This window comes from Nicotiana attenuata, unplaced genomic scaffold (genome assembly GCF_001879085.1).
Source record: "Nicotiana attenuata strain UT unplaced genomic scaffold, NIATTr2, whole genome shotgun sequence".
Taxonomy (NCBI): domain Eukaryota; kingdom Viridiplantae; phylum Streptophyta; class Magnoliopsida; order Solanales; family Solanaceae; genus Nicotiana; species Nicotiana attenuata.
The window spans coordinates 123,947-138,604 of NW_017671525.1; the positions used below are offsets into that span (position 1 = coordinate 123,947).

The 14,658-nt window shown below is 37.6% G+C and overlaps 1 protein-coding gene across 1 annotated transcript; it reads left to right on the forward strand.

The window, feature by feature from the left end:
• The first annotated feature begins 11,014 nt into the window (after positions 1 to 11,014).
• Positions 11,015 to 13,907, forward strand: LOC109208802 (UDP-glycosyltransferase 74F2-like). Its single transcript, XM_019371954.1, has 2 exons — positions 11,015 to 11,696; positions 13,015 to 13,907. Exons 1-2 carry the CDS (start codon positions 11,046 to 11,048, stop codon positions 13,732 to 13,734), a joined length of 1,371 nt encoding a protein of 456 aa, XP_019227499.1. The 5' UTR covers positions 11,015 to 11,045; the 3' UTR covers positions 13,735 to 13,907.
• Positions 13,908 to 14,658: the final 751 nt, after the last annotated feature.

Genomic DNA, 14,658 nt, shown 5'->3' on the forward strand with positions numbered 1-14,658 from the left:
ATCAATTGTGCATTCACATTATTGTATTACATCCTATTGCTTTCAGTATTGTCATTTAGACATCTTTCCTCTAATACCTCAAGCATATTCTGCAATTCCTTGGTCTTACCCAATAGAATTCTTGGACCGAAAGGAAAGACTTTTACAGACATTTTTTAGCTTGAGATGAAATCTCCACATAGGGCCTCCTTCTACTTGTAGATTCCAGGCTTGTTCTACCACTTGCATAAAACCCTCTTGTTCAGTCCAAAGATCTAAGAATCTGAAATATTTTTTAGGCTCCAATTGTGGATTAGAAGTGGAGACAAGAAAAGGAGTATGATCAGAGCCAGTTCTGACCAAGTGTGTGACAGAGGTATCTGCAAAATTCTGTAACCATTCCGAGTTAACAAGAGCTCTATCCAGTCTTGCCCATATCCTCTTAATAGGTGCCCATCCATTACACCAGGTAAAGGACTTCCAGTGTAACCAAGATCCAAAAGGCCACTATCCACAATGCAATTGATGAAGGGCAAGCTTTTAGACATATTGTGAATTTTCCCCCCTTTTTTCTCCTGAGGATCAGTAATAGAGTTAAAATCCCCAATCACCATCCATGGAGAGCTAACTCCATTAGAAAAAGATTTGATGCTATCCCATAGAGGCTCCCTGAGATGAGCTTCGCATTTAGCATACACTAAAGTCATGTATAAAGTCTCCCCATTATTATCAATTGAACAATTGATAAGTTGAGGAAGGTCTTCAATAACAATACAGTTGATAGAGCTATCACCAAAGAACCAGATTTTATTGTTGCAATTAGCATATGCAAAATCAAACCCAAGTCCTCTTCTAAATTTCTCCAACTTTTTCCTTCCGCAGAAAGGTTCCATGAGAGCAATGAATAAAAGGTTGTGAGTTCTTTTGAGTTGCTTAAGTCTGTCAAAGGCACCTTGTGAAGTGATGCCTCTAATATTCCAGATAAGAGACTTAATCATTAAAAAGATATAGATTGATCATCATTGTCCTGTGAAAATTTCACAGGAGGAATGCCTTTGCCACTTCTGTTACCTCTGCCCTCCCTAAAGGTGAGTCCACCTCTGGTTAATGAGAGTCCACCTCTGGTTACCTCATTCCCCCTGGGTGAGAGGTGGTGTCTGTCAGTAATATCTCCAAAGGCTTAAACAATTTCATCTGGTGGTGGTGATTGATGTGAGAGAGTTTCTAGCAATCTGTTAGCATGATCATCGCTGGTAGCTGATTGAGCATCAAGACTTTCCTCACTTTTAGACTGATCTTCAAGGCTTTCGAAGTCATTCTCAGAATCACTAACAACTTGATCATTTTCAGCAATTTCTGAATCTTTGCCTTCAAATTCGGAATCTATATCATTTACCACATCCAGCTCTAATTCATCACTACTTTATGAGGGAATAGTGTGGTTAATAGGATTGTTAGCCAGTGGAGGGGATTCGGAGGTTGGATTGTTAGGAGGATGAGGATCCGGAGGCTCTTGAGAAGTGTGGTTTGTGTGTGCATTTTCTATCTGGTTTCCTAGTAGTGGAGGGCTAATTTGTGTTATCTTTTGGATTTTAGGAACTGAGGTGAATATATTTTGTTGTTTTGGAACAACAGAGGTAGAGGCGATATTAGATTGGTGTTTTGGCTTGGTAGTACTATCAGGGAGCATCTGAGAACCTGTCTTAATGGAAGACTGCACATTAGGGCTTGTCTGAGGTGTTGTGTTTTGAGGTTTATTAGGCTTTGCATTTGGATTAACTTGGCTTGACTCAAATATTAGTGGAGTTGGTTGTTTTGTGCTATGATGCTGATGAGTATTAGTCTGTTGTTTGCTCTGACTAACTTGCTATTGCACTCTTTTCTTTGGTCCATTCTTGTGCTTCGATGCCTGGTGCAATTGGGCTATATGTTCAACTGGATTGTTCTTGTCCAAAACTTGTTTCTGTTTGTCTTGCGTTCCATCATTTGTTAGCTGTATAGTTGGTTGATTTGCCCTCTCTGATTGTGAATTTTTCCCTGTGAGAATGACTTCCTGATGAGGTTGTTGTGGTAGCATATTCAAGTTAGTATTCCCGATTGTGTGTTGATGTAATTTCTTGTTTCCTCTTTGGACTCTCCATTGATCATCAATCTCCTCAATGTTGGCTGAGGCTTTAGCCTGAACTTCTTCATCTCTTTTCTTATTTCTGCAGGAGAGTAGATCGTGACCTTGCATACAACAATATTGGCAGTATGATGGGGCACCCTCGTATTCGATATCTAACCAGTATCCATCCTCCTCATTACTATCTAACCTCTTAAATCCCAGCCAGATTTGATCCTGTCTAGGCTTTAAGAGGTCAATTTCAACTTTAACTTAGCCACGTTACCCCTAGACTTAGAGTAAGTGGCCATATCGGGGGCCATGGCAGTGCCAATTGAGCTAACCATTCTGGACAAGGTGTCCCACCTAAAAAGATGCCAGGGGAGCTGATGAATCAAAAGCCGTACAGGGGCAATTGTAGTTTCACATTCAGGGGAAAAATCAGGGGTCCATCTAATAACCTTCATTATATATGGACCAAGAGTGATGAATGGTTTAGAGTATATGTGGTAGAAGTCTGCTTCAATGGTAAAGTCAATATAAACATGATTTGTATCATAGAAGGCTATTTTAACAGAACCTTTGAGAGGGATATGACTGATGAACAACCTCCTTACTTCTTCCATACTAGGTTTACCTCTGGTGAACTTCCCAACAATTGTAAATTTGCAATCTTCAGCTAATGTAACAAAATTGTCATGGGCACTGAAGTATACTGTTGGTTTGCCCATATGAGTACCGTGCATAATTTCCACCGGTTGCTTGGTACTTGAGCTATTGGCGAGAGCAGCTGACACCGTAGCTGAGAAGGATGTCTTAGACACTGGGTGTGGTGGCTTGGTTTGAACTTTGGAATTAGTATTTGAGCTAGAGGGGGGTTTGCATTCTGATTTGCATTTTGTTGACCATTAGATTGGGAATTTTGAGTAGTATTGATGTTTTGGTTGTGACGACGAGGGGGCTCAAAGTTACTGGAAACCTTCAATTGTGGTGGAAGAGAGTTATTCTTTTGGGTATTGGGGAGTTCGTGATTTGGTGTTGAGTTAACTTTTGTGCCATCCAGATGGACCGCATCTTCATGTCTAATTTGAGAGGATGTTGGTTGTGAAGTGGGGGTAATTTTGCCGACCATAATTGATGGAATGGTTTGGGATGTTAGTATTTTGTGGTGGTGGATCAGGTGGGGCTGGTGGAGGAAGTTGAGGGACCTCTAATGGTCCAGTAAGGTTGGCTGAGATCATAGAGAAAAGTCAGAGAGAAATTTGTTAAAGAGACTTGACTCCTTCCAAACTGGTTAAGCTCATCCTGCATTGCATTCACCCAATCTGCATCCTGCAAAGCCTCAACAACATTTTTAGGTTCAATGATAGATAGAAAAGCATCAAAAGCACACAGATTCTTTAATTGTGATCTGGTTTTAACTCCAAATGTTGGATCAGTGAGAATGTTCTCAATGGGATGAGAACTTTGATACTTGTGAGGTTTCACAGCCAACTGGCTTCTGCTAGATGTTTCTGCCATTTGCTGAGGAACAGGATCATGAACAGGTTCCTTCAAGGAGTTTATTTCAATTCCTCTTTGATTTTTTCCCCCTGTCAGGTTGCCCTGTATGGAAGAACCTGTTCCATCACTTGTTCCTTCTGTTGGTGCCACTTTGACCTGAGTTGATGCTTTAGTCAAGTCTTTTACCAATCCAATGGCTTCATCTTCATGTTCCTGTTTCTCAGAAAGAATGTTAGTTTCATCAAATACTACATGCACACTTTCTTCTACACACAAAGTTCTTTTGTTAAACACTTTATATGCTTTGCTATGTGAAGAATATCCCAAGAATACTCCCTCATCACTTCTGGGATCAAACTTTCCTAGGGAGTCTTTTCCATTATTGTGCACATAGCACTTGCAACCAAATGCCCTAAGATGGGATATGTTTGGTTTTCTCCCTTTAAGTAACTCATAGGGAGTCTTCTCTATCAGAGGTCTGGTCATGCATCTATTTATTATGTAACATGCAGTGTTTACAGCCTCTGCCCAGAAGCTGTGAGGCAATTTACTAGAAAGTAGCATGGTTCTAGCCATATCCTCAAGAGTTTTATTCTTTCTTTCAACTACTCCATTTTGCTGAGGGGTCCTAGGGGCAGAGAAATTATGATCTATACCATTTTCATCACAGAACTCAGCAAACTTGGAATTTTCAAATTCAGTTCCATGATCAGACCTAATAGAGACAAGTTGATTTCCTAATTGTTTCTGAGTTTTTTTAACAAATGCAGAAAACATGTCAAATGCTTCATCTTTGGAGGTTAGAAATAGAACCCAGGTAAATCTAGAATAGTCATCAACTAGCACCATTACATATTTCTTTCCACCTCTGCTCATGGTTCTCATTGGACCACATAGATCCATATAGACCAATTCCAACGACTTGGTTGTACTTACCACTTTCTTGCTTTTGAAGGATGACCTTACCTGCTTCTGCCTTGCACATGCCTCACAAACTTTGTCTTCCTTGAACTTGATATTAGGTAGACCTATCATCAAGTCTTTAGAGACTAATTTGTTGAGCTGATTTAGACTTGCATGACCAAGTCTTTTGTGCCACAGGAGGGGATCATTAACCAACACACTTAAACACGTGAGTTCATTTTCTGAAAGAGTGGACAAATCTACAATGTAAATATTGTTAACTCTTTTTCCCTGCAAAACAATCTTGTCAGTGATAAGGTTAATCACAAAGCATTTGGTGGAGGTAAAAGCCACAAGGTTACCTCTGTCACACAATTGTGACACACTTATTAGGCTATATTTCAAGCCATCTATCAGGTAGACATTCTCTATGGAATGAGAATCTGTTTTGCCTACCTTTCCAACCCCAATGATCTCACCTTTCTTTCCATTACCAAAGGAGACATTACCTCCTTTTAAGTCCTCAAGTGAAAGGAATTGGTCCTTGTCCCCAGTCATATGTTTTGAGCAGCCACTATCCATATACCATATTTGGCTCCTCCCTTTCACTTGGACCTGCAAAGAAAATCAGGGGTTAGTCTTAGGAACCCAAACTAGTTTGGGTCCCTTTCTATAAGCAAAAGGGTGAATCAAATTCCTTCTTGCCCATCCAGGCAGCTTACTTTTCTCTCGAACAAAAGCTTTGTTCTTTTGACTGGCTTTTTCTTTTGCATTACATTCATATTTGTAATGGCCAGTCTTACCACAATGTTTGCAAATTTTATTTTCAGGAAGTGTGAGGTACTTGCTTTTAGGATCCCATTTTGGAGCTTGAGTCCCATATCGAAGTCCTCTTTTGTTGCTACTGTGATGCTCTTGCAGCCAGGAGAATGCATCAGAAGCCTAGTTCCACTTGCAAGTTCTGTCTAGTTCATGTTTCACCTTTCCTAGATCTTCCTTTAAGACTTTGATGAATTCATCTTTCTTATACAATTCATCTTTCATTTTTCCCAAATTTTCTTCTAGAGTGAGATATGTGTGATCAACTTTCTTCTTTCCTGTTCCTAATTTCAGTTTTAAGTTTTCAGACCTAAGTTCTAGGACACTGTTGTCAAGTTCAAGAACCTGGTTCTTCAACTCAGCATTTTTGTTATCACTCTCATTTGCCCTAGACTCTAGACTTTTGCATTTTGCTTTTAGGATCACACATTCCCTATACAGAACTTCCTTCTAATTGTTAACTATTTCAGATTCATCAATGAAGTCTAGTAATAGCTCAGCCAACTTTTCTTTAGACAAGAACTTAATCTTGTCTTTGAGATGAAGAATACTTACCTCTTGTTCATCATCTGATTCTCTGATGGCCATCAGTGCTTTCTCTTCTTCAGCTTCATCTTCTGAGTCTTCATCTGAGGTTTCTCCCCAAGCAGCAACCATAGCCTTGGTTGAACCTTTGTTTCTTTTTGGTTGAACCTGTTCCTTCTTCCTGTTCCTTCGTTCAGCTCTTTCTTCCACTCAATTTCCCATTGAGGGCAGTGTTTGATCATGTGATCAGTCTTACCACACTTGTAGCAACCCTCATTGGTCTGTTTCTCAGGAGCTCTTGTCTTGTTGAAGGTTGTACCTCTTGAAGAACCCTTTCCTCTCATCAGGTACTTTTTAAAATCTCTAGTGATCATAGCCATCTCATCATCTTCCAGATCTGAACCTTCAGCAATTCTGAGAGCTAGACTTCTCTCCTTCTTGGGGGTATCCATCTTCATGGTTTGCCTTCTCATTTCATAAGCAGTCAGATTTCCAATCAGTTCATCCAGTCTGGGAGTAGCAATATTCTTGGATTCCTGAATAGCAGTGATTTTGCTTTCCCATGTGACTGGCAGAACCCTTGTCAGAATTTTCTTAACCTTGTCTTCTTCAAGAATAACCCTTCCAAGAGACTTAAGTTCATTTGTCAGTGTAGTGAACCTAGTATACATCTCCTGGATAGTTTATCCTTCCTTCATAGTAAAATTCTCATATTGAGAATACAGTAGTGTTCCTCTTGATATTTTCACTTGAGGTGTACCTTCATGGGCCACTTGCAAGGTGTCCCATATCTCCTTAGCAGTAGTACAGCTTTGGATCCTACTGTACTCATCTGGACCTAGTCCACACACAAGCCATTTCTTGGCCTTAGCATTTTTCTCCCACTTCCTCAGGTCTTCAACAGTGCAGTCAGCCCTTGTCTTTGGCACATCAACTCCTTCAACATTCTTCTTTGTAGTTGCTAGGGGACCATCAATGAATATGTCCCAGAGTTCATAGTCTTCCCCTATGATGTGATCTCTCATCCCGCTCTTCCACCAAGAATAGTACTGACCATTGAAAAGTGGAGGCCTAGCAGTGGATTGCCCTTCCCAGTTCCCAGGTGGTGCACTCATGTTGATCTTCTCCTAAGGTGTTAGCCTCTTCAAGGATAACCTACTCTGATACCAATTGGTGTTCTAAACGTCAATACCACACAAGAGGGGGGGTGATTTGTGTGGTACCCAATTTTCGCTTTAGAAGAACCTGGTTCTTCTAGGTGTACTTACTACTACTGTTTGTGGAATTAAGAGTGCATAAAATAAAGAACACAGAGATTTTTACGTGGAAAACACCTGGCTCAAAAGGTGAAAAAACCACGACCTACTACTCAGTAGGATTTTCCCAAACTTCCACTAAAATCACTGAGCCAAAACAGCATTTACAAAACTCTTGTGAACCTAAGGATTAAACTCTAATCCCAGTGTGGCACACAGCCTCAACTGTTGCGACACTTTCAAGTTAACTACTTGAATACTCAAAGTACCTAATACAATTGCTTCTATGAAAGCTGGAAAGGTACAACTTTAAACCACATACTACAATTGAACTAGAATAAGAATAAACACAATGGAATTGGTTCTTCTATCTTGTCCAAGTAGCTTCAGGAATGCACACTTGAATTTCACATAAATTGCTTGCAAAATTGCCTCGCTCTTTTGCTCTCAATTTAGTTTCACTTCTGCGTTTGTGCAATACCTGCAAAAGAGAACAATCATTGTTATTTAATGAGTTAGTAATCAGAGTTTGATTGAGACTCAATTGCTGATCCTTTGTCGAATTTGAGTCCTACAACAATACAAACTCCAACCCTATCCTTTATCCGGATTTTGTCCTCTTCCCATGAGGATACTTTCGTTCCTCATCCAATATGCAACCTTTTCGATCAGTTCAGGAGATATTGCTGCTTTATCCTTGAGACTTATCTCCTTCACGTGCATCTCACATGTATAGGTTGATAAATACTGTGTCTCACATGATGGACCTGTTCCATGACTGAGTGCATTTGTCATTCTTCAAAACTTCACCTGAACTTGGGCCAACACTCACGTTTCATATTCCATTTCTCTGGAAATGACATGCTCTCGCTTGGATCAGGTCCGAGGTCTTCACTCGGACAAATCGACCCATCCAACCCTGGTCCTTGTCCCCATCGGTGCTCAAGAAGACCGCCTTTGAAGACCGACGTTGAAGCTTTATTAGCCACCTCGATAAAGTCGGGGGCTATGTAAATGAATGAGATGGTCGAGGGTGAAGGAAAGCCCCTCGACTTTGCTCACAAAAAATCGAAGCAATGTCACTATCCTCCAAAAAGAAGGGTGAATCTAGACGAGGGTGACCTCGTACTTCTTGCAGAAGTCCATAATGATTGGATCTAGAGGACTGAATGTGAAAGGGTAGGTATAAAAACTATAAAACCCCTCCACATGCGTAGTGATTGACTCTTCGGGTGAGGGCACCACCACGTGCTTGTCTACCCAGTTGCAGTCCTTTTTAACTTGCTTTAAAAGGCCACCGGTGATTGTGAATACATACCTCGACATCGGTTCACATCGGCCCGGAACCGAGCAGGTCTTTTCAACTTTGAAATCGGAGTCAAGGACACACGCCGGAGGAAATAATTCTTCAGGGAGTGTCTTCGCCGCTGGTTGTTCGCCGATCGGCTTAAACGATGAAGCTTTTTCTTTCTGCGGCACAGTTTTAGATGTTTTCGCCATTTTGGGTTTGAGTTTAAAGAAAGAAGAAGAGAATAAGACTTGGTGTTTTGAGAGAAGGTTGACAACGAAACCCGGAGATTATGCAAAACGGAAAAACTTAAAAGATGTAAAAGGCTTTGAAGATTAGAGCAGAGTTAAAGAGTAAAGTTTGGGCAAAGAGAAGGAAAGCGCATTTATAGGATGAAGATGACGGTTTAGAACCGACAATGGGCGACAACAACTGACAGGCACTTAATGCCTCGATATACAAACGTATGGGACGTTTCTATCACCTATGTCGCTTACGTCACGATGCTTACGTCATGGTAAATCGAGGGCAAGTTCTAAGCCTCAATTCGTTTCTTGTCATTACACTCCAAAAAATGAAGGGACTATCTGTATACGGCTCCGATTTTACTAATTTATTGGGACCGAGGTGAAGGATCGAAGACTGGGCACTGAGGCACGAAGACTGGGTATCGAGTTCAGGATTCGAGATGCCTGTTGAGATCGAGGCCAGTAGTGATCGAGGCCAAATGGGACAGACAGCGGGCAAGATCGATGACTGCATAATAACGGAAAGGATATCCATGACTGGTCGAAGATCATGGCGATAATCTAGGGACAGATCAAATCAAGGGCGATTGTTTAGGCTAATTATGGAATTTACTTCCGTAATTAGAATTGTACTATAGATAGGATTCATCTACTATATAAAGAGGGTTCTAATCATTTTGTAATCACCTTACATTCACGCATATTAAAGCAATACAATACTTTTTGTCTAGCTTATAATCTTGTTCATCAGTTTGCTTATTTCTTCACTATTCGGGTACCGACCAGTTCGAGGGCACTCAAGCTCGAGGGCTGAATTACGTTTCAACACTGGTTTGCTTTATCTCATCGTTAATTTCTATTATTGATTCTTATATTCATCAATTGGTATTAGGTAAAATCACGTGTCCTTAAAACCACATTATAAGTTTAATTATTATCCAATTTTTAGGGTAAACACAACTCCTTCCTGTTTTAGATTCATACTTAAAAGCATACTTGTGCTGACTAGAATCATATAATTTATACCTTTTCATATTCCTACATCAACATGTGTGACGTTCTTAACCTTAGTTGTTTTATTTCCCTTGTACCTCTCCCTTGGGTACATCCTCACATCATCAACTCACACACTTATCTTCAAACTAGGACCGTTGTTCTATATATCTTATATATCTCCCCTCTTCCTCAAAATAGTATTTCTACTCCTAATGTCACCCTGTACTCAACCAGGTCATTGCCGACAATTTTTGACTAATTTCTTATTGTTAGAGAACACATCATTTTTACGAGCAAGCTGTATCATAATCAACTCTTCACCCCTATTCTTCATGTTGACTCGATATCTTACTCTCCTCGTTGATGTGCTTAGCTCTGTTATCAAGTAGACGTGTTAAAATGAGATAAAGAAATGTTGATGCACTAGCTTTAAAACGGTCATCTCCATACTAGTCTGCCATACCGTTGGTTCTGCTACCGGTTGCTGGACGAAAATGGTCCAACAATGCTCTTAGCATGGTGTGATATTCAATTCTTTATAAGTAGCTTCCTTTTGATCTTTTTTACTTTTCATGTGGGGACTTTATTAACACACCCACTAATTCGGTTCTTCCAGCAAAATATTTTATAATAGCTGGTTTTACATTACATTACTCTATGAGTAGCCGATAATATTAATTTTAAAGCTTTTTGAAATTTGTCAAAAGGAAGTACTAATTCAGTTTCAGAAACATAAGATTTTCAACAAATCAGTCTCCTTAGGAAATATCAACGGAAAAAAAGAAGTAATAGTAAGATAGGAAAATGATGACAAAGAAAAAGGTAAATTAACAGTAAACGCAGATTACTTCAAAGTTGTAAAACAAGGTACGTAATAATAAGATGGCACAATGGCGACAAAGAATAAAGGTAGACAAGTTCAAATTTGCTAACCAAAAGCATGCATAAAAAGTTTCTCTCTTTTAATATTATTATATATAGTGTCCAACTATAATATTTTTACATAGTCCGTCTAGACCAAGCAACATTTCCATGTTATGAGTCAACATTTGTGTTGATAAAATTTCTAAATACTATTAATTGCCTAATCTAACGAAGAATACTCAACCATATGACAAAAAAAAAAAAGAAAAAAATGGTGCCAGAGTAACAGCATGCATAAAAAGATTCTCTTTCTATTATATATTATATATGGTTTCAACTATAGGTTTTTTACATAATCCGTGTAGATCAAGTAACATTTCCTTGTTATGAGTCAACATTTGTGTTGATAAAATTCCAAAATATTATAAATTGTCGAATTTAACGAAGATTTTGTGGAAATGATCTTTCTTCATCCTTAGCTGTATATATACCTCTTATTCCTCGCACAATAGTGATAGAGAAAGGAAAAATTAGACTTCCAAAAAAGGAAAAGAAGAAAGATGGACGTGTTGAATAATAAAAAGTATGGAGCTCATATTTTAGCTCTTCCTTATCCAAGCCAAGGCCGCATAAACCCTATGCTTCAATTCTGCAAACGTTTAGTCTCCAAAAGTCTAAAGACCACTTTAGCCATTACTAACTTCATTTCCCATTCTGTCCGTCCAATTTCCAATACCGTTGGTATCGATACCATTTCCGATGGGTTCGACGAAGGTGGCTACGCTGAAGCTGACACCGTAGTCACCTATCTCGAACGCTTCAAGAAAATCGGCTCGCAAACCCTAGCTGATCTTATTAAGAAATACGAAAAATCAGAGTTTCCTATTACTTGTGTCATTTATGATGCTTTCATGCCATGGGCTTTAGACGTAGCTAAAGATCATGGCCTAATTGGAGCTTGTTTTTTCACTCAAGCTTGTGCTGTGAACTATATTTACTATTATGTTCATCAAAGAAAATTGACATTGCCAATTTCTTCACCTCCGGTGAGGATTCCGGGATTGCCGGAGCTCGAACTTCGAGATATGCCGTCATTCATTTATATCCATGGTACATATCGAGCGTATTTTGAGTTGGTGTTAAATCAGTTTATAAATGTGGACAAAGCTGATTATGTATTTGTGAACTCATTCTACAAGTTGGAGGCTGAGGTTAGTTTCAAACTTAATATTTGTGGACAATATTCCTTATCCACTAAAACTCTTTGGTGTTTTTTTCTTTCTATTTTAAAGGCATTAGTCGTTTTCAGTTGAATATTTGTTTCACATCTCATCACTCGTTTTCATACGTTCCAGTTGAATGGTACGAATTTATTTGGCCAAGTGCTAAAAATTGCATATTTTGAAGAATGATTTTAGTTAAAAGTGCTTTTTGAAAAAGTACTTTCGAAGAGTAGTAATTGTGTTTGATCAATTCATATGAGGAGTGCTTTTTGCAATATTTGATCAGCAAATTGTGTTTGGCCAAATCTTGCAAAAAATACTTTTTGAGTGTCCAATTACGAAAAAGGATAGTAAAGGTTCAGTCTACAATTAGTATTATTAATAAAAATGAATCAAACTATTTATTATAAAAGAATTCGGTAAATTTTTGTACTTTTAGTTAATTAAAATATAAAACATAAAGTTAATATATTTTAAAAAATTTATGATCATATAATATAGTAATCCAAAGTAATAATATTTGGCATCTAGTATTACTTATTATTTACATGATGATTTAAATACTCCATCCGATTCAATTTATGTGAATCTATTTTCTTTTTGGTCCTTGCCAAAAACAATGACCTCTTTTCATATTTGAAAATAATTTATATATATAGCCACACAAAATATATGTGTCTCATTTTATACCACAAGTTCAAAAGTCTTTTTTTTTCTTAAACTCCGTGTCCAGTCAAATAGGTTTACATAAATTAAAACGGAGGGAATATATCATTTCATAAATAACTATATGAAAGAAGAGATCTATTTATCGTAGAGACACAATTTGAAAGAGGAATCGGAGAAGGAGATATGGTGGAAACAAAAAAGAGAATAAAAGAAAATCTAAATAAATAAGGATAATTTGAAAAATATGAATTTATGATAAGAATATTTTTGTCGTGAAAAAATTGTTTCTGCTTTTACTTCTTGAAAAAGCTAGAATTTATAGCTTCTTTGCAAAAGCAGAAAAGTTGCTACTGCTACAGCTTAAAAACATTTTCTTGGCCAAATATCTCAAATTTCCAAAAAAAAAAAAAATATTGACAAAAGAAGTGCTTTTTGGCCAAACAATCTCGTAGTTGAATTTTCTTTTTCTCTTTCTGAAATGAAATTGTTTAGAAAAGAGAGTAGTTAGTAAATACAAACATTAGGTTATTTTATGAATTTAGCTTCAATGAACTAAGGATATGCATAGCCGGTTAAATTACATTAATAAGGTAAAATATAAGCTGAATTCATTTTTCATTAATATGTTTTATTGCAGGTAGTAGACACAATGTCAAAAGTCACCCCAGTGTCGACCATAGGCCCAACGCTGCCATCTTTGTATTTGGACAATAGAGTTGAAAATGACATTGAATATGGTCTCAGTCTATTCCATGTGGATGCTTCAACATGTATCAACTGGCTAAATACTAAAGTAGAAGGATCTGTTGTTTATGTAGCTTTTGGTAGTATGTCCACTTTAGATAATGAACAAATGAAAGAAATAGCTTGGGGTTTAAAAGCAACCAATTGCTACTTTTTATGGGTTGTTAGGACTTCTGATGAAGCAAAAATTCCCAAAAATTTCATTGAGGAAACCTCTGAGAAAGGATTATTGATAAATTGGAGTCCACAACTACAAGTCTTATCTAATAAGGCAATTGGGTGTTTTTTCACACATGGCGGGTGGAATTCAACGACTGAAGCTTTGAGTCTTGGAGTGCCAATGGTTGTAATGCCACTATGGACTGATCAAACTACGAATGCGAAATTAGTACAAGATGTTTGGAGTGTAGGGGTGAGAGTTAATTTTAATGAGAAAGGGTTTGTTGGAAGAGAAGAAATTGAGAAATGTGTAAGGACAGTAATAGAAGGAGACAAAGGGAAAGAAATGAAGAAAAATGCCCTTAAATGGAAGGATTTGGCCAAGGAAGCTGTTAATGAAGGTGGGACATCTGATAAAAATATTGAAGAATTTGTATCAAAATGTACTAAATAATTCAATGATCAGTGATCCAGTCATTGCATTTTAGCTACTTTTTTTTTTTTTAAAGCAAATAAGACAGAAAATAAAATAGGCATTTGAATTTTGATTTCTTAATTCCTGTTTTCTTTCCTCTTGTAAGCTCTCTTAATTTTTGTTATTGAATAAGTGGGATCCAAAAGTTTTTATTATCTAAACATCTTTAAGTATGTCTTATCAAAGGAATCGCAAAAGCACCTAAAAAAACAAATTAAATACTATTTCACAACATTTATTATTTATAATACCCCACTCTGTTATTAATGTATTTTATTGTGTTTTAGAAATTGTGAATAGGGACAGAAACATTGAAGCACAGTAGCAGGCTTGCACGAGCTTTTCTTCTCTTTTTATTTCCGTTAATTTTATGTAGTTTATTAGTTTTAGGAACTTTTATGTTTCTTTGGATTATTTATATATTGTTTGGTTACTTCTAGGGTCGTGGTTCTTTCAAGACTATTGTTATTTGGATATTAATTTCGATTTCTTAAGTTATTGTATAGGTTTATTTATTCAACCATGCTCTTAATTATTTGATTGTTTTATCACTAACTGAATAATATTTACGAATCTAGGGTTGGGGAGAGAGAATTCTAGATTGTAAATAAGATTGAGTAGAATAAATTTCTGAACCTGGCATCGGAGAATGATTTCGAGGTTAGAATAGAGGTATACATAATATAATCTGTCTTTTAGTGATTCAACAGAAATTACAAATGCGTTCTTGTTGAAAACACACGCTTTTCCATCTATATATGGCAACTAGTGTTTTTAGGAGAAAGTCGTCTCTGCATCTTGGAAAGGATTAGTACGCTGTGAAAAAAGGGAATTGAATTCATCCGTTTAGTAAGGATTTCGGACGATCGCTGACACAAGTCGTGATTGTTGCAGTTCCTCTTC

What these genes read in the sequence shown, in the direction of transcription:
- LOC109208802 (XM_019371954.1), top strand. Translation starts at nt 11,046, where the DNA reads ATGGACGTGTTGAATAATAAAAAGTATGGAGCTCATATTTTAGCTCTT. An exon ending in TCTACAAGTTGGAGGCTGAG is followed by an intron (nt 11,697 to 13,014) that starts GTTAGTTTCAAA and finishes GTTTTATTGCAG; the next exon opens with GTAGTAGACACAATGTCAAA.